The sequence below is a fragment of the Megascapheus bottae genome, chromosome 3, assembly GCF_031878675.1.
Source record: "Megascapheus bottae isolate mThoBot1 chromosome 3, mThoBot2.hap1, whole genome shotgun sequence".
Taxonomy (NCBI): domain Eukaryota; kingdom Metazoa; phylum Chordata; class Mammalia; order Rodentia; family Geomyidae; genus Megascapheus; species Megascapheus bottae.
This window is the reverse complement of record NC_143511.1, coordinates 24,953,724-24,971,492: the sequence shown is the minus strand read 5'-3', so window position 1 is coordinate 24,971,492 and position 17,769 is coordinate 24,953,724. Positions and strand designations below refer to the sequence as shown.

At 45.4% G+C, this 17,769-nt stretch overlaps 1 protein-coding gene across 1 annotated transcript in view; it reads left to right on the top strand.

Annotated features, from left to right (window-relative positions):
• Positions 1 to 14,453, top strand: part of Entrep1 (endosomal transmembrane epsin interactor 1) — a 52,601-nt gene extending 38,148 nt beyond the window's left edge. Inside the window, exons 7-11 of the mRNA XM_090329672.1 lie at positions 4,394 to 4,523; positions 4,936 to 5,014; positions 6,705 to 6,857; positions 9,789 to 10,081; positions 13,371 to 14,453. Of these exons, the coding sequence (XP_090185798.1) occupies positions 4,394 to 4,523; positions 4,936 to 5,014; positions 6,705 to 6,857; positions 9,789 to 10,081; positions 13,371 to 13,574 (859 nt within the window). The 3' untranslated portion in view covers positions 13,575 to 14,453. The remainder of the gene's footprint in view (positions 1 to 4,393; positions 4,524 to 4,935; positions 5,015 to 6,704; positions 6,858 to 9,788; positions 10,082 to 13,370) is intronic.
• The last annotated feature ends 3,316 nt before the right edge of the window (positions 14,454 to 17,769 follow it).

Here is a 17,769-nt window from a genome sequence, read left to right as displayed (position 1 = left end):
TGGGGGGCTGTCAGAGAGGCACAAAAATAGAGGAACATAGGATGCACAAATACAGCACTGGGACTCAGTAAAAACTATGTTGGGGGCTTGGAATGTGGCTTAGTGGTAGAGTGCTTGCCTAGCAAGTATGAAGCTCTGGGTTCGATTCCCTAGTACTACATAGGCAGAAAAGGCCAGAAGTGGTGCTGTGGCTCAAGTGGCAGAGTGCTAGCCTTAAGCAAAAGAAGCTCAGGGACAGTGCTCAGTCTCTGAGTTCAAGCCCCAGGACTGGCAAAAGAAAAAAGAAGAAGAAGAAAAACACAACTTGTGGGTAAGGACAGGAGAGAAAACCCAGGAGAGTGAAGGAAATGCTGACATTGTCCAAAATGAAAAGAATTCATTACTTGACTTATGAAACAGTAACCGCTCTGTATACCACTTTTATAATAACAATTTAAAAGAACTGTTAAAAAAGATAAACAGTAGATTGGGGATTTAGCTCAATGGAAGAACTTGCCCTGAAATTCAGTCCTCAGATCTGTGTGTGTGTGTGTGTGTGTGTGTGTGTGTAGCTAAAAAGATGAGAGCAAAAGATAAACAAGCCTATATCTAAACACCCTTCCCTTCCCTGCATCTCTATTCCATAGAAAGATTATAGACTTTAGCTTGACGTGTGTGGTGTTATGAAACAAATTTGGTTCGGGATTGTGGAAAAACACTTTCTAACGAGGTCATTCCCAGGTACTACTCATGTTCTTCAAGTTTGTAATAGAGCCCTCTCCCTGCCTGCTCAGGCAGAGGTAGGATCATAAAGGCAGACTATCAGTGTGAGGAGTAGATGGCCCCAGGCAGGCTTTGAGACAGCTGGCCCCTCTTTGATCAGGGAACCATCTACCATTTTAAACCTTAGAGGCTAGAATGATTTCCTAGTCTGTTGGGAAATGAGGCAAGAATTACAGATGCTGCGGAGTTATCGCAATAAAGTACATATTCTTTGTGTATCCTGGTGCACATGTGCTCAAGCTGAAACCCCATCTGACCCTTGACTGTGGAGGGTTTATTGGAGGACATTAAAATGACTTTATTTCATGGCTGGAAAGAGGGTTTCCCTCTTCACTAAGAATTCTGCTTCTTCAAGATTGTGTGGGAGATCACGAGGTTGAACTAAGAGGAGGCAGCAGACAGATTTAATTTCCTGCAGCGGCATAAATTACGGAGTGTGACTCATGTGGCTGCAGGAGTCTGCTGTCCAGACACATCCTGCAGTCTCTTCCTCCTCCTCTACTCCAGAAGGACCTGGCCTGGTCAGCCAGGGGATTTCTACCCTTTCAGGACCTGTGTACATCTTCATATCTGTCCCTCTGAGCCCCTCATCAAAACTGAGTTGCGAGAAAGCCAATAAGCTTTCCCAATGGCTTTGCTATTCAGAATATTCTGGAGAAGGCTGGTAGAAGAAGCTGAAGCAAAATACCCTTTGAAAAGAGTATTTTTTCCATATATTTTTATTGTAATTAATAGAAGGGTTACATTATATTCACCAGATAGAAGGTACATTACTTCACAAACATTGATACCCTTTCTCATGCCTTGGTCCCCATTTTGAAAAGAGTATTTTTATCCTGTTTTTTTTTTAAGCCTTTTTTTTTTCCTTATGCTGTGCCTGGGGCTTGAACCCAGGGCCTGGCCATTGTCTCTGAGCCTCTTTATTCTCCAGGCTAGCACTCCACCACTTGAGCCACAGTACCACTTTCTGGCTTTTTTGAGTAGTTTATTGGAGGGAAGGGTCTCTCGGGGACTTTTCTGCCTGGGCTGGCTTTGAACTGTGATCCTCAGATTTCAGCCTTGTGAGTAGCTAGGATTAAAGGCGTGAGCCACTAGTGCCTGGCTTAAAGAATATTTTGAAAAGACACTGTCAATTCTAAAATGTATATGTGCCTGAATTTTAGTTTAAATTACTAGTGGGCAATTCTACTAGTATCAGAGTCCTGTCCTTTTTTTTTTTCCAATTTAAAGTGATTCAATTTCTTATGTTTAGATTCATAGTCTGTTAATGACATTTTTGAATCTGATTGCATTTGCTGAAGTCATGAATCAGTGAACTTAAATCTACCTGACAGTTTTGTCCTCCTTGGGAATTCTCTTTCTGTGAGCTGACAGGCAGGAATCTTCCTGAATATTTTTGTACAGGAGTTTTCACACTGTAGACGTTGACTATTTCCTGTAAGGTACTGCACCCTCTCAGAAGAGGTCTGTTTATTTACCTTCTATAAATACAACCACTTTATGCTCCGGTAGCTTTTTGAGAAAGGCCTTCTCAAGTTACTGTCATAAATAGAAGTCTGACTGCAATCAGGGCTTCTGTCCAGAGACAGGTTATCTCCTTCATGAACTGATTTATAAGTATGGGAGAAGAAGTGCACCCTACCCCCAGCCTGTCTCCCATTCGCATAAATTGGCCCAAGTCAAGAATCAAAAAGGCAGCAATTCTGCTACCTTGTACCCAGTGATAGGGAGCAGCTGCCCAGTGGACAGCTTGGTGAAAGGCACATTAGTGGCAGCATTACCCTCAGATGAGTTTTCAGGGCCTATTTATAGCAGAATGCATTTTGCATTTGTTTGTGTTTCCATATCATCTTTAGGCTCAGGAGTAGGAACCATTGAAAGTTTCTGGAGACTTTATGATGAGTGTGAAGAACGCAGGTTCTGGAGTCTCTTCAAGGTTCCTTGGATTGATTTCTCACCATCTCTGAGACTCCGTTTCCTTCTCCAGCTGTGTTGTCACATGGCCCCTGGGAAGGTTGTTATGAGAAAAGCAACAAAACAAATTTCTAAGATCTCCAGATGCCAGCAACTCATGCCTATAATCCTACCACTCAGAAGGTTGAGCTCAGAGGATCATGGTTGCAAGCCATACATGTACACATGTATATATACACACATCTATCTATCTATCTATCTATCTATCTACCTACCTACCTATCTGCTTATACTGTTGTCTTAGTCCCTTCATGCTGCTACAGCAGAGTACTTTAGACTGGACTGTTTATAAGGAATAGATATTTATTTCTCCCCAAGTTCCAGAGGCTAAGGCGGCTGTGGGCTAGAGGCTTGGTCTAGGGGCTAGGTTTGGTCTCTGCCTACAAGATGGCAGCGTGTTGTTTGTTCTCTGGAGAGGAGGCGAGTTGTATCCTTAGGAGGCAGAAGAATGGGAGAGACAGAGCCCTTCCTGTGGCAGCACTTTGTGAAGCTTCTGCCTAAGGCTCCACCCTTGGCTCTGTTGCACACTGATTAAGTTCCTAACACATGCCTTTGGGGACACATTCACATGACACCAGCCATGCTCCACCATTTTTAGTTGTCCTTGTAAAGTATTCTGAGCCGTAAAACTGACTTCTTAATTTTCTCAGGCAGTGGTTTTCTAAAATCACTCGTTTTTGTTTTTGCTTTTTAAAAGTTATTAAGTAGTTTTATAAAGGAGTTACAATTCTATAAGTAAGGTTATGAATACAACCTTCTTGACAGCGTCACCCCTGCCTTTGCTCTCCTTTTCCCCCCCTCCCATCCCCACACACGTTTCATAGTTCATTTTTTTTTACATCATATGCACCGAGTATAATGATTGTATTTGTTCATCCTTCCTCCCTCCATTCCTGTGCCTCCCTGTCACCCCCATAAAATAGTAGGTGATCAAGTTTCCCGGAGTGCTTTCTTGTTTTCCTTGGCACTGGAAATGGCAGTGTGCAGTTCGTGGTGTAGAACAGTCAAGGCACTGTGAAACTCATCTCCATCTAGTTCCATTTGGTCACTTCAGAGGAAATGCCTTCCTCAGCTGCCAATGGTGACCCAGCTGTTTTCCATGCCTGTGGATTGTTTGCCGTGTGTGTGTGCGTGTGTGTGTGTATGTGTGTGTGTGTGTGTGTGCGTGCGTGCGTGTGTGTGTGTGTGTGTGTGTGTGTGTGTGTGTGTGTGTGCGCCAGAATGGGGTTTTGAACTTTGGGCCTGTGCACCATCCCTTAGTGTTTTTTCACTTAAGTCTGGTGCTTTACTACTTGGGCCACAGCTCCACTCCTGGCTTTTTTGATGGTTGATTGGAGATAAGAGTCTTAATGGTTTCAACCACAATCCTCAGATCTGAACCTCCGGAGAAGCTAGGATTACAGGCATGAGCCATTGGCACCATGCTACTTCTACAACTACTACTACTACTATTATTATTATTATTATTAATGGCAGCCAGGCAGTGGTGGTATATGTATAGATATATATAAATAGTCTAGCTCCCTCTCCTGGACTGGGCCACTGTCATATGTGGGGCTGATGGTTTCCCTGGGCTAGAGGCTAAGGCCAGTGTATCTGCAGCAGGCTGAGGGCCTGTGTGCAGGCATGCTTCCTCATGCCAGGATGCTCTATCTAGGATGGCTGGTCCCGATGTCATTCCATTGCCACACATCTATGGAGCTAGAATCAAAGGTGTGGAAGTGTTCTGTCCCCTGGACCCTCCACCTCCCTATGAAGCAGTGGTGGGCCGGATGGACCAGGAACAGGTATGTCTGTCTGTCTGTCTGTCTGTCTGTCTGTCTCTATTATGGGGCTTCACCTCAGAGCCCCTGAGCTTTTTGCTCAAGGCTAGTGTTCTATCATATTGACCTATAGCTCTAATTCTAGTTTTCTGGTGGTAAATTGGAGATAGGAGTCTCATGGATTTTCCTGCCCTTGCTGGCTTTGAACCGAGATCCTCAGATCTCAGCCCACTGAGGATTATAAGTATGTGAGCCAGCAGCTCCTGGCCCAAAGCATCTCTTTTCATCTGTTGACTACCAGCAGGGTATATGGTATGATTCTGAGACCAGCAGGGAGGTTGTGCCTTGTACATCATTTCAAGCTCACTGAGGTCCCAAGAGTAGTAAGCCAAACATCACAAAATAGCCCTGTTTATCCCCATCCCCTGTGATGCAGGGGTCTTCGTTCCAGATTCCAGAAGGATCAGAGGCTGCTGCAAGTCCACTGGAACCAGCTGGCACCCCAATGACTCAAGGTAATGGATGTGTCTCCACTGGCCAAAGCCATAACTCAATAGATTGAAACATGGCAGAATTGACAGCCCATCTGGTGTTCTGTTTGAAACAGAACCAGATATTCTTGGAGCAAATAATTCAACTACATCCTACTGCCAGATGCAGAAATATTACCAGCACTTAGAAGTGGGAGGTATTACGATATCACTAACAGGAAGTAGAATCTCTGAGAATAATCAAGACTACTTTCAGGACCCTGTGAAATAAAGTCTAATTTGTCATTCCTGTGTTTTCCAATCTATCATTTTTCTCTTAAAATAAACTGGGGTCCTTTGAAGAAGAGTTAGTTTTCATTTAATGAAGGGATTTTTGCTGTGGGATCATGCTGTCATTAATAACGCAGGGCTCCAGACTTGCTGCCTGAATATCCAGGGAATTCTGGTTTTTCAGTGCTATGGTAAATACTAGAGTCGATTTACATTTATCCTTGCAATTTAAGGATATCATTATTACAACTTTCTCTCTTTGGGGACATTTTAAATGGCCTAAAGAATTGTGCACTAGATCAAAATTGCTAATGGTAATAAATAATGGATCAACTTTTAGCTATTTTAGATGGCGGTAGTTTTTCAGCAGTATCATTTTGAATGGGCTCTGTTCACCTTCCATCTTAATTCCAGCCCCATCACATATCTTTAAAATTCAGAAGCTATATTTAATTATTCTCACCATGTTTGTGATTCTTCTGCTTTAACAAAGAATTTTCTAAGCCACCATTCAGGCTCCCAAATGATGGACCTTTCTCTTTCTTCTTTCTCTCTCTCTTTCACTCTTTCTTTCTTTTCCTTCCTTCCCTCCCTCCCTCCCTCCCTCCCTCCCTCCCTCCCTCCCTCCCTCCCTTCCTTCCTTCCTTCCTTCCTTCCTTCTTTCGTTTCTTCCTCTCCGTCTTTCTTTTTTGTCCTTTTTCATTTTTATTTTTTCTATTTTCTTTTCTTATACCAATTTTGGGCTTGAACTTAGGGTCTAGGTGCTGTCCCTGAGCTTTTGTTCTCAAGGCTTGTGCTCTACCATTGAGTTGAGTCACCATTCCACATCCAGCTCTTTTTGCTGGTTAATGGGAGATAAGCGTCTTATGGATTTTCCTGCCCAGGCTGGCTTCAAATCATAATTCTCAGATCTCAACCTCCTGAGTTGTTAGGATTACAGGCATGAGCCACTGGTGCCCAGTGGGTTTTATTTCCTTGAGCTGGGAAAACCTGGAAAGCAGTGTTCACATCGGCTCAGTGACCGCCTCCTTCACTTGTACAGGTGGCTCCTTCCAGGGAAGAAAGACTCAGAAACCCTGAGAAGCCTGGGGCCTTCCCAGTACCATCTCAGGATACTTCTGAGAAGATTCTAAGCGCCTTCAGGAAAAAAACCTGATGTTCTGGCACAGCTGTTTTATTATGCCCTTGGGTTTTCATTTTTTTTGTTTGTTTTAGGTGAAATACGGGCAGTTTGGAGAGACAGGTTTTCCCACAATGCTGGGAAATAAAAACTTTCTGGGCCAGCAGCCTAAGTCAATGCTATTAACTTGATTACTTTTGCCCAGGCAGCTTTCAGCACACAGGTGTTTCCTGCCCAATATTTGGAAGGTTGCAGTTGGTAAAATAAATAAATGAATAGATAAATAAAAATAACTTATGCTTCTCCTATTTTAAACAAAATCAGGTAGGGCTGTTCCTCCGACAGCTGGTGAAGAAAGCACATCTGTGTCGAGTCCTACTTCAAGCGTGGTGCCTTCCACAAGGAGCTGCCGAGCCCTTCTGCCCCTCAGGACAAGATCGAAGAGTGACCCCTTGCTCCACCACTCCGAGGACAGAGGTGATGACCTTTCCCAGCTCCTTGCAGACCACTGGTCTTGTTTGTGTAAGGGGGAAAGCAGGTGCCCATAGCTGGCTGAGGGCTCTGTAGGTTTAAGTGGTATTCCAAAGGAAGCTGAGAGATTTGGGAAAAAATAGAATTGGACAGACACATTAGGAACACAGATGCCATTTCCTTTAAGGAAGCAGAATGTTTATTTTCCTCTGAGATACTGGAGATTGACTAAAGGCCTTGTGCTTACCAAGCACTTGAGCCATGAATCCTGCCCATTTCTTTTGCGTGCGTGTGTGCGTGCGTGCGTGTGTGTGTGTGTGTGTGTGTGTGTGTGTGTGTGTGTCAGGACTGCGGCTTGAACTCAGGGTCTAGGCTTTGTCTTTTAGCCTTTTTTTTTTTTTTTTGTAAATCAAGGCTGGTGCTCTATCACTTGAGCCATGGCTTCACTTTAGTTTTATGATGAATTGGAGATTAGTTGGGGATAAGAGTCTCATATTCCTGCCCCGACTGGCTTTGACCCTCAATCCTTAGATCTCAGCTTCCTGAGTAGCTAGGATTACAGGTATGACCCACCAGCACCAGGCTTCCATTGGTTATTTTTAGGCTTTGCTTTATGCCTTGGCTGTGATCCTCTTACTCGTGTTTTCTTGTGTAGCTAGAGATAATAAGCATGTGTCAAGGTGCCTAACATTGTGCTTCCCCTGTGGCTGGAATAATAGTTTTTTTTTCCTCGTGTGCAGTCATTAGTTAAGGTGATGTCTCTGGAACTTTTATGCCTGTGTTGGCCTTGATCCATGAGCTCCTTATCTGGGTCTCTCGGGTAGCTAGGGTTTTAGAGTTGTGCCATCCATGCCTGGTAGATGGTTTTTCTTCTTTTTTACCTTACTGCCTTCAAGAGCATTTGGTTGCATGCACATGATAGTGTGTGAGGTGTTGCAGGAAGGAAATTACATAGACCCTAGCTCTGATTTCCAGTTGCTTGCAGCCTGTGGGGAGAGGCAAAAGGGATTGTAACTTACTACTTATTATCATTCCTTTCACTGTGTGTGAGTAGATGGAATTATTGAAAAATCAAATCCAATTTTAAGAAAATTGTGTAGAGCGAAGTGCACGTGCACACTCACATCTGGGCAAACCTTCACACACCCATATATATGGCATACCCTCCTATCCCTTCACACTCATACACATACTCATAGGCAACGCAGGCACAATCATAATCTCACTCATCTAACACCCCTTCTCACAGACGCTCGTGTGCATTCTCACACCCTTGCACAAACCCACGCACATCCACATATGCTCATGTTCTTACACAACACTCATAAACACCCACACACACATACACACTTTCCTTCCTTCTTCATTTTGTTTGGGGTTTGCCTGTACATTAATGGCGTTTGAATTTTAAGAATAAGCCTTCATCTTTTTTCCCTTCTCTGTATGTGAATGCCTAAATATCACCCAATATCTCTTCATTCTAGAACACTGAAAAGTAAAGGAAGCAAAGGAATAAAGTTAAAAGTTTGCTTAATGATGGCGACAGGGCCTTCTCTGGGGACCTAATCTAGCAGTTGTGGCTTCTGCTCTTCTGGACTTCTGGGCAAACTAAACTCTGGGATATCCTGGCATCTCTCCAGTTCTGTCCGAGCCCTTCCACCTTTTCCTGTCCCTCTAAGGGTGTGTGGTGTCCGCTGGAATAATCACGTGGGAGCCCCAGAGAACATTCCTCTGGTCTCTGCCCTGGCATCTGAGAAAGCCCCTGGCCAGACTGGCTCGGCACTTCAGCACCTGTGCAGGCTGAGCTCTGGGCCTCTTGACTTGGGACCCACTTCCAGTACCAGCTGGCAAGCTGAGGGCTTGAGGGGGCCTCCTGTCACCTCCCATGAGAACTTAGCTTTTTGCATAGCTTAGGGAGATCTTTCTGGAAACCCTTTCCATTCTGCAGCCCCGAGGTGGCAAGAACACTTGGTGACGGCAGGCGCGGGTTGCTGGCAGTGAACGAATGTGAATGCCCCCCTCCCCATTCTGCCCTTCTCCATGCAGTGTTGGTTAGCACACATTTCTGGAAGACTCCTGCTGTCTATAACATGCACATGGCCACCTGAGACAACCTCTGAACTGTGGTTTAGAGTTCCTCATGCCTATCTTTCACCATAGGAAAATGAACCTCTCTTTCCTCTACCTGCCACCACCCGCTGTTTCCTGTCTTCCTAAATGCCCACATATCAGGCCCTTACAGACCACAGTCCCCAGCCTTTGCACATCAACGCATGCTGGTGGGAATGCACACGTGGAAACAAGACAACCTGATGGCTTTGCTGCTTGAGGTCACCATGGAAATTAGAGCCTGGCATTGGATTTCCCAGGCTCTCTGTTGCCTCCTGGAATGATGTGATTTTTGTTCTGCACCTGTTTTCTGTAATAGTCAGCTATAGAACTACCTCCCGGCCACGATGTGAGCATCTCTCATAGAAGTCAGTCCAGTGTCCTTGAGGATGTTTAGGACAAAGGTACAGCATGGTTTTCATCCCCAAGTCTCGTGTCTCTATAGCCCTTCCTCTCTTCCAATGACCCCTCCATTGTCCCCCATTGAAAAAAAAAATCTTTCATTGGTTGGCCATGTTTTTCTTTTTTCTTGTTTAGCCCATCTATTCCCATCTATCCACCATATGCCACGAAACATGTTCCACCCGGGTTTGCATTCTGTCTGCATCTTGGGGGAGCGCTTTATGCCATGTAGTATAGTGTCTTGGGATATAACATATTGGTAGTGTACTGCAGGAAGTAGGCTTGTGCTATGGTTTTGATTTATTTTTCTCCTTTTCATTCTGCAAGATGAAAAGCATGTGTGACCATGGTCATCTTTCACCGAGTTTGTCACCTCAGTCCCGAGGGGCTCAGCCAATGGGTTATGTTGTTTGTCTTTGTCCACAGCCACCCCAGTGCTCAGCTGTGAAGCCGCCACTCAGACTGAAAGGAGACTGGATCCGGCCATGGTGACGCTAAGGAGGAACAGCAGACCAAGAGCGTCGAGATGCAGGCCCCGTTCCTTAATAGATTACAGATCTTATATAGACACCAAGCTGTTGGTGGCCAGATTCCTGGAGCAGTCTTCCTGCAGCATGACCCCAGACATCCATGAACTTGTAGAAAATATTAAATCTGTGTTGAAATCCGATGAGGAACACATGGAGGAAGCCATCACCAGTGCCAGTTTTCTAGAACAGGTAATTGTGTTATTGCTATCTGAATGACAATGGTTTCCATTGTAGCTTCAGTGATATCTCTGATTTCCTGTCGAAAGTTCATAGTTATAGGTACCTGGGGTTAGGTCAGGAGAGGGAGGGGAGAAGATGCTACAGAGCTTGCCTTCTATGTATGGTAACTTTTCTACAGTGCTCATGGCTCGGGGTGGTGATGGGGAAACAAACCTTAGTTTCCTGGAACACTGAAGCATGCCTGGAAAAAGCAGAGGATATGGGTAGTGTGTGGAACTCATCCAATATTTGACTTCCTGAATTGAAGACGCCCTGACAGTCCTGTTTGCTTTCTCTGTCCTTTGGAAAGATCATTTTGGCAAGATTCTGGGAGCTGTTCACATTTCCATGAATTGCCTAGTAAGAGAACTAAGCTAGGAGGACTTAAGAGAATACCCCCCCCTCCACATCGATAGCCCCCCTCCCCCACTGCATCGAAGAGATGCCATCCAGAGAGAAGGTGGAATTAGGCCTACACAGCAGCTGCTTGGGTCTCAGATTTCTTTCAAGTGAAGGTCAGTCTGTCCCCATATCTCCAAATGAATGAGTTTCCTTCTGGTATAAGATGGTTATCTGCTGGGTGCCGATGGCTCACATCTGTACTCCTACCTACTCAGGAGGTTGAGAGCTGAGGATCACAGTTCTAAGTCAGCCCCAGAGACTCATATCCAATTGACCAAAAAAAAGCCCGAAGTGAAGCTGTAGTTCAAGTATTAGAGCGCCAGCCTTGCGTGCACACACACACACACACACACACACACACACACACACACAGAGCCAAGTGAGAGTTCAAGCTCCAGTACTGGATGTTACCTTTTAGTTATTTTATTCCATCCTTGAGGTGAGTGGGCTGGCCTTTGGAGAGAGCCCAGAGGGATGGCACAGGTGTGACCTTCCTGCCTGCCTTTGTATGCTAGACAGCCCAACAGATATTTCTTGAGTTGAACCAGGTTGATTCTCAGGCACTAATGCTCTAGATTGTAAAGGTAGATCGATTACACCATCTCTTCACTTCTCCTTTCTGGTCCTGCTTTCTACCTGCTGGCCTCTTACTGAAGCCAGAAGCCCCTCTCTGATTCCTTGTGGAAAGAGGCACTTGAACTACCACCTATCTGTAGGTGGCTCTCTAGAAGAATCATCAGTCAGTGCCTCTGGGTCAGACTCCACAAAATAGCCTATGCTGGGGAGACATTTATATCCTGGAGTCTCTGACCTACTTCATTTGTTATTTCCCTGTCCTCTTCCTGCTGTATAGCTCCAAAGCCTAGCAAACAGGAACAGGCATTTGGAGTCACTTCTCAAAGGCTAAGCTCTGGCAAAGAAGAAAACAGTGCATATCCAGGCGGGGTCCATATCTCCTCAAGGTCTTGGGAAATGGCACCATCCTCACAGCTCAACAGCCCAATAGATGTTAACATTGTTAGTGTTTGCTAGCTCCTCAGTCAGTGTTGACTGGATCCTCACACCCCGTCCCCTCCAGTTTAAAAGTTAATTATTGAGACGGTTGTGACAGGTGATACTATGTGCTGGGTCTTCAAGTACTAAGTCACACATGGTTTATCATAATGGGACACCCCTCTCCAGACAGGAGGAGGCTAGGACAATTGAAAGGGACCTGACCTTTTATTTCTGACTCCAGCCATGCTTTTACTTTCTTTTAGAATGAGGTTTTAGAGCCATTTAAACTTTCCCTAACAGCAAAAAAAAAAACAGCAAAACAAAACAAAAAACAGTGTGCCAACTTAATTTTGCAACTCTAGAGTATGGAAAATGACTTCTTAATCAGGAGACAAGGTCATGCCCGAAAGACTAATAGGATGAACAGGATGTTAGCAAAATTTGATATCCCATCTTTTGGGGAGTTTAAACTCTTCATGACCTTACAAGCTCAGAAAGTACAAATGAAACATGTTGAAAGTCATCAGAGTGATATTCTGTGATATGTAGTGGCAATAAGATTCCGATACAAGTTAGAGACATAGCTGTGCCACCTTACCTTGATTGGACAGGTTTCCCATCAATCCCTATGGAGGAGAAATTTCCCATGATATTTTTCATTTTCTTTTCTAGTTGTGACATATTTCAAAACATTCTGCAGCAGAAATATTTTATTTATTTTATTTTAATTTTTTGGTCAGTTGTGGGGCTTGAACTCAGAGCTTGGGCACTGTCCTTGAGCCTCTTTTGCTCAAGACTAGTGCTCTACCAGTTGGGTCACCCTGCTACTTCTGGTTTTTGAGTGGTTAATTGGAGATACTAGTCTCATAGGGCCTTTTCTGACTGGCTTGGCTTGGAATCATGATCCTCACATCTCAGTCTCTTGAGTAGCCAGGATTACAGGCATGAGCCACCAGTGCCTGGCTGCTTGCTTATTTATTTATTAATTAATTATTTTTGTGATGGTGGTGCTGGACTTTGAATTTGGCGTCTCAAGCCTACTAGGCAATCACTCTACCACTTAATCTCAATCTCTCTCTCTCTCTCTCTCTCTCTCTCTCTCTCTCTCTCTCTCTCTCTCTCTCTCTCTCTCTCTCTCTGTCTCCTCTCCTCTCCTCTCCTCTCCTCTCCTCTCCCTCTCTCCCTCTTTCTCCTTTCTTCTTTCCCTCCTTCCCTCCTTCCCTCCTTCCCTCTCACTTGAAAATACTAATGAGCTAGATGTCAGTGTCTCATGCCCATAATCCTAGCTACTCAGGAGGCTGAGATCTGAGGATCACAGTTCAAAGCTAGCCTGAGCAGAAAAATCCCCGACTCTTACCTCTAATTAACCACAAAAGCTGAAGTGGAGCTGTGGCTTAAGTGGTAGAGGGATCACTTTGAGCAAAAGCAGGTCAGGAACAATGTCTAGGCGCGCGCGCGCACACACACACACACACACACAAATACTAATGATGTCCAAGATCCTGTCTAGACTGTCAGAATTAGTGGCAGGTGTGAATTTATTCTTCTGACAAGTTCTGTCCCCACCTTGTCTAATAATAAGAATCCCTGCATAAGAACACTGTTAAATATAAGCAATAAATTGCAGTTCACCAATTTAGTCTGGCAGATCTGTAGTTGAATGAATGATAGGATTTTTAGAAGAGGCAGTATGCTAAAATAAATAAATAAATATCTCCACGATCCAAATAAGTTTTCCTTTGGGCAAATATTTTTTTCTCTTTTTCTGAAACAAACGTTTGAACACTTGGGTAGATACAGGATACGGGTCAAAGGCCACATCTGGAAAAGCTTAACCTGGTCCCTCTTTCTTCTCTCCTAGATAATGGCGCCTTCACAGCCCAGCACTTCCTGGGCCCATGTGTTGCCTTTGCAGAGACAGCCTGGCTTGCTGCACCTGCAGAGCTGTGGGGACCTGAGCACCTTTGCCCCACTGGGGAGGCCGAGAGCCGAAAGGAGGCCCCGGCCAGCAGACGCTGAGCGGCCTCACAGCCTCATCGGTGTCATCAGAGAGACGGTGCTGTGATCTGAGGAAGAAATGGAAGGCCTATCTGAACAGGAGGATCCTCTTTCTCCTTCTGCTGTGTGTTAGCTGGGAGTTTGGGGGACCTCCTGTGGGATACCTCAAGAAAGGAAAGCAACTGCTCCTATTCTTGGACTCCCTCACTGAAGGGTGAAAGACTGGGTTCTTCTGGCCCCTTTGGGTTTGGGATACACTGAGCTGGAGGTGAAGGCAGCTTTCCGCTGGCTTTGCTGGGTCTTGAAGCTTCCTGAAGGGCACTGGCCCCTGGGCCATGCCAGGAATCAGGCTGATGATACTCTGCCTGCTTCACCCGTCGCCAAGTTCTTTCCCTCATTGGATGGGCAGAACTGCTGGCTGCTATTTATAGCTGCCTGCCGCCTTTGCCCAGAGGGGAAATGGCAGGAGACAGAGGCCAAGTAATTGTCATGTGACTGTGCAGTCCCTAAACCTTCTCTCAGGTTCCCCTCCAATCCTCTCTTTTAGGAAAAAAAAAAAAAGACTGGGTAGGTAGCAACTTGTAATGAAGCTATTTATGGACAGGACTCTTGTCGATTGCATTTACTTGCGCTCGCAACCTAGAACACCTAAGGTGGGGGCAGGGGTGGAGAATACATTTTTTATTTTGGATCTCTGGGCAAGGCATGCAGTATTTGTGTGGGGGCTCAGATGGCCAGAATGGACTTTACTGGGAGAGTTTGGAGTTTGGATACAGACCATGGTCTGATTTTCCAGACAAGTGGCCAAACCAGTTCATCATCACCACCCCTGAACCCCAGAGATAACAATGTGCCCTTCACTGGTGCAGTCAGCTCTGCTCAGAGGCTCCATGGTGCGGGGTCCTAACAAGCCATGCGCCATGCATGGATCAATAAAGCAATTACAGTCTTGGGATTAGTGCCAAGAGGAAGGCGGTGGTTGCAGAGCGGCTTCTTTGAAGAAATGACATTTGAGCTAGAGCTGGACTTTGAGGCTCGGGTTGATGGTGGTGGGGAAGCATTCCAGGCAGAGGAAAAGCCAAGACTACTAGAGGTAACCACAGACCTGAGTCAGAAGAGAGAAGCTGGCTGGAGCTTAAGGAGTGAGTTGTGCTGTGAGCTACCAGAGAGATACTGAACTTTCCAAAGGGCGGATGCCAAGCTTCATTGTAGTTTCAAAAGGACCTTCCCTAGTGTGTGGAAACTGGTTTAGCTGAAGTAGGAAGTGAGGCAGGTTAGCGACAGGAAAAGAACGTTGAAACCACATGCGAAGTCAAGCCCTCGTACCCTCCCACATGTACCCTTCCCATGGGTCATTAGTGATCAATTTGCTGTCCCAGCTTCTTCCAAGGGGCAGAAAAACTCGTGGCCAATTCTAACCAAATGGAAACGCATGGGCTGTAGGAATACACGGGTCCTTAATTGGACATCTGCAGAAAAAAATAACAACCTAACCCTACTTAAAGCTTTATGCACGTGGTTTGCAGCCACTACAGCCATTTAAAGCTAGGGAATGGCAGCCTCGAACAATCACAGCTCCCTTCCAAAAACAATCTTCAAGTCACTTCTCTAAGATTAGCTCCCCTTCCTTGCTATGAACTTAATGACACTGCCCACAGTCCCTACCAAGCTACCTGTTCTGTTTGCTGCTGCTGCTGCTGCTGCTGCTGCTGCTGCTGTGTGTGTGTGTGTGTGTGTGTGTGTGTGTGTGTGTGTGTGTTCACTCATTCTTTGTGTGTGGGAGTGGGAGACATGAGCATCTGGGACCTTCACTTTGGAGACTGTCCACAGGTAGAAGAGGCAAGGAGGGCTGGATAAAGAGGCTGGAATGGTGACTGCTGGGTACTACTGAGCACCAGAGAAGAGCTTTCTACTCATATTGTGTTCACCACAGCCTATGTGGTGGGAGCCATTACTGTCTCTGTTTTACACGGGAGGATACTGTGTGACTTCTCCCATGGTCACACCAATGTTAAGACATAGAGTTGACATGACATTTACACCGAGCAAGCAATCCAGCTCCACAAACCACGCCATGCCCAGACTCCCACGTGGTGGGGTGTGTGCACGTTCCGTGACAAAGTACTCTGAGCAGGTTGACTTCTTTCCCTCCTACTTTTCTTCCATGCCCCCTCTACCCCTTATTCATCCATTCAACTGGTATTTATTTAGCCAAGGAATTCCAGGCAATGGGCTGGACCTGGAGAGAGAATCCTGAGCCAGAAGGAGACATATTCAGCACACCCTGAACAACACCCTGAACAAGTAATAAATGCAAAGCTTGTCTTCCTCTTGGTGGCTGCTGAACAACTCCCAGGCCTGACGCTGTGGCACAGCCAAGAGAAGTAGACTGGAGACCAGAAGGCAGTCCACGGAGATCCCTCAGCCCTGATTTTAGGAAAAAAGTTTCCCCGGTTCTACAGACCTGGGCTTGTGGCAGCGCATAGCCAACTCTCAGGAATTCTTAAAGAAAAGCCATTCATGATACCCGTTCATGGCAGCAAGGAATAGACTTGTGCTTGAATAAAAGGACAGGTGGATATTTAGAGACCAGGTGGTAAGAATGAGGAGCGGGGAGAGGAAAGTACTAACGAGAATCATCAAGCATAGATAGGGCATTCCCTCACATCCCCTGCAATCCTGCTCATGCTGCTTGAAATCAAAGTAGGGCCTTATGCATGCATGGTAAGCACTCTTCCAAACGAACCACAACCTAGCCCTAAGACACTGTTTCCTTTCCTTTTCCTTCTTTCCTTCCTTCCTGCCTGCCTGCCTTCTTGCCTTCCCTTCCACTTTGAAGAGGATTTAACTCAAGGCCTTAAACTTGCTAGGCATATGAACTGTGGTGGCCAGGGCTGCAATTCTCCTACTTGTATTTTCTTACATTTTTAGTGATGACAGGCAATGCAATACTGTGCCCAGCCACTTAGTGATATGGAGCCTCTTATCTTTTATCCTGGTCTGCTCTTCTTCTCTCATCTCCGCCTGTGGAACCTCTGCCTTCCAAGAAGCTATGATAATTGGCTTGAGTTACCTTGCTCTGGATGGAGAGTGAGAGATTTAGTCAGAATGTCAAGCTAAAACTAGACTAAACCAGTCGAGGAAAGAATCTGATCATCAGAAAGAGGACTCAGAGGAGACTGAGTCAAGTTTGATCAGGGGACCACATGTCAACGTGTGAAGTCTCTGTCTTCCTCCTCTGGACACAGGGGTTAGACAGGGAGTCAAGAAATCTGAAAGAAAAGAAAGGAAACTTGATGGCTGAGAACACTTGCTTCAAAATTAACTTAAAAAAAAAAAGCCTGAAGCTGGGCATGGGTCCTGCCAGTAATCCTAGCCACTCAGGAGGCTGAGATCTGAGGACTGAGGTTCAAAGCCAGCCCGGGGAAATAAAGTCCGTGAGATTCCATCTCCAAATAATCACTAGAAAATGAGAAGTGGGGCTGTGGCTGAAGGGGTAGTAGCCTTGAGCTGAAGAGCTCAGAGACAACACCCAGGCCCAGAGTTTAAGTCCTACAACCGACAAAAAATTTAAAAAATAAATAAAAAAGCTTGGAGCTGGTGACTCATGCCTATAATCCCAGCTACTCAGAAAGCTGAGATATAAGAATCATGGTTCAAAGTCAGCCCTGACAGAAAAGTCCAGGAGATGCTTATCTCCAATAAAGTATTCAGAAAAAGCCAGAAGTGGCTCTGTGGCTCAAGTGGCAGAGTGCTAGCCCTGAGCACAAAGAGGCCCTGTATTTAACCTGAATTCAAGTCCTGGGACTGGCAAAAAAAAGAAAAGGAAAAGAAAAGAAACAACCCCCTGGCCCTTGGGCACAGACGGAGTTACCTGTGACAAGAGCAGTGCTGTCACTGGACCTCTTGAAAAATGAAAGCCTGACTCTTCCCTGGGGCTCACCAAAAACTTCCTCACCCACTGTGTGGAGGGAGTTAAAGAGGCAATACTACTGTTCCCAGAAGTTAATGACTATCTCCATGTTTACAAACTCCAGTAAAAACCTGAGATTGTGGGAACCTCAGCTCAGCACAACCCTCCTTCTTGAGCGTGCTCACTGGCTCCACTTAACAGTGCTGCTTTATTTATTTATTTATTTATTTATTCATTCATTCATTCATTCATTCATTTTTTGACAGTCACGGGGCTTGAACTCAGGGCTGGGCACTGTCCTTGAATTTTTTTTGCTCAAGACTAGCATTCTACCACTTGGAGCTACAGC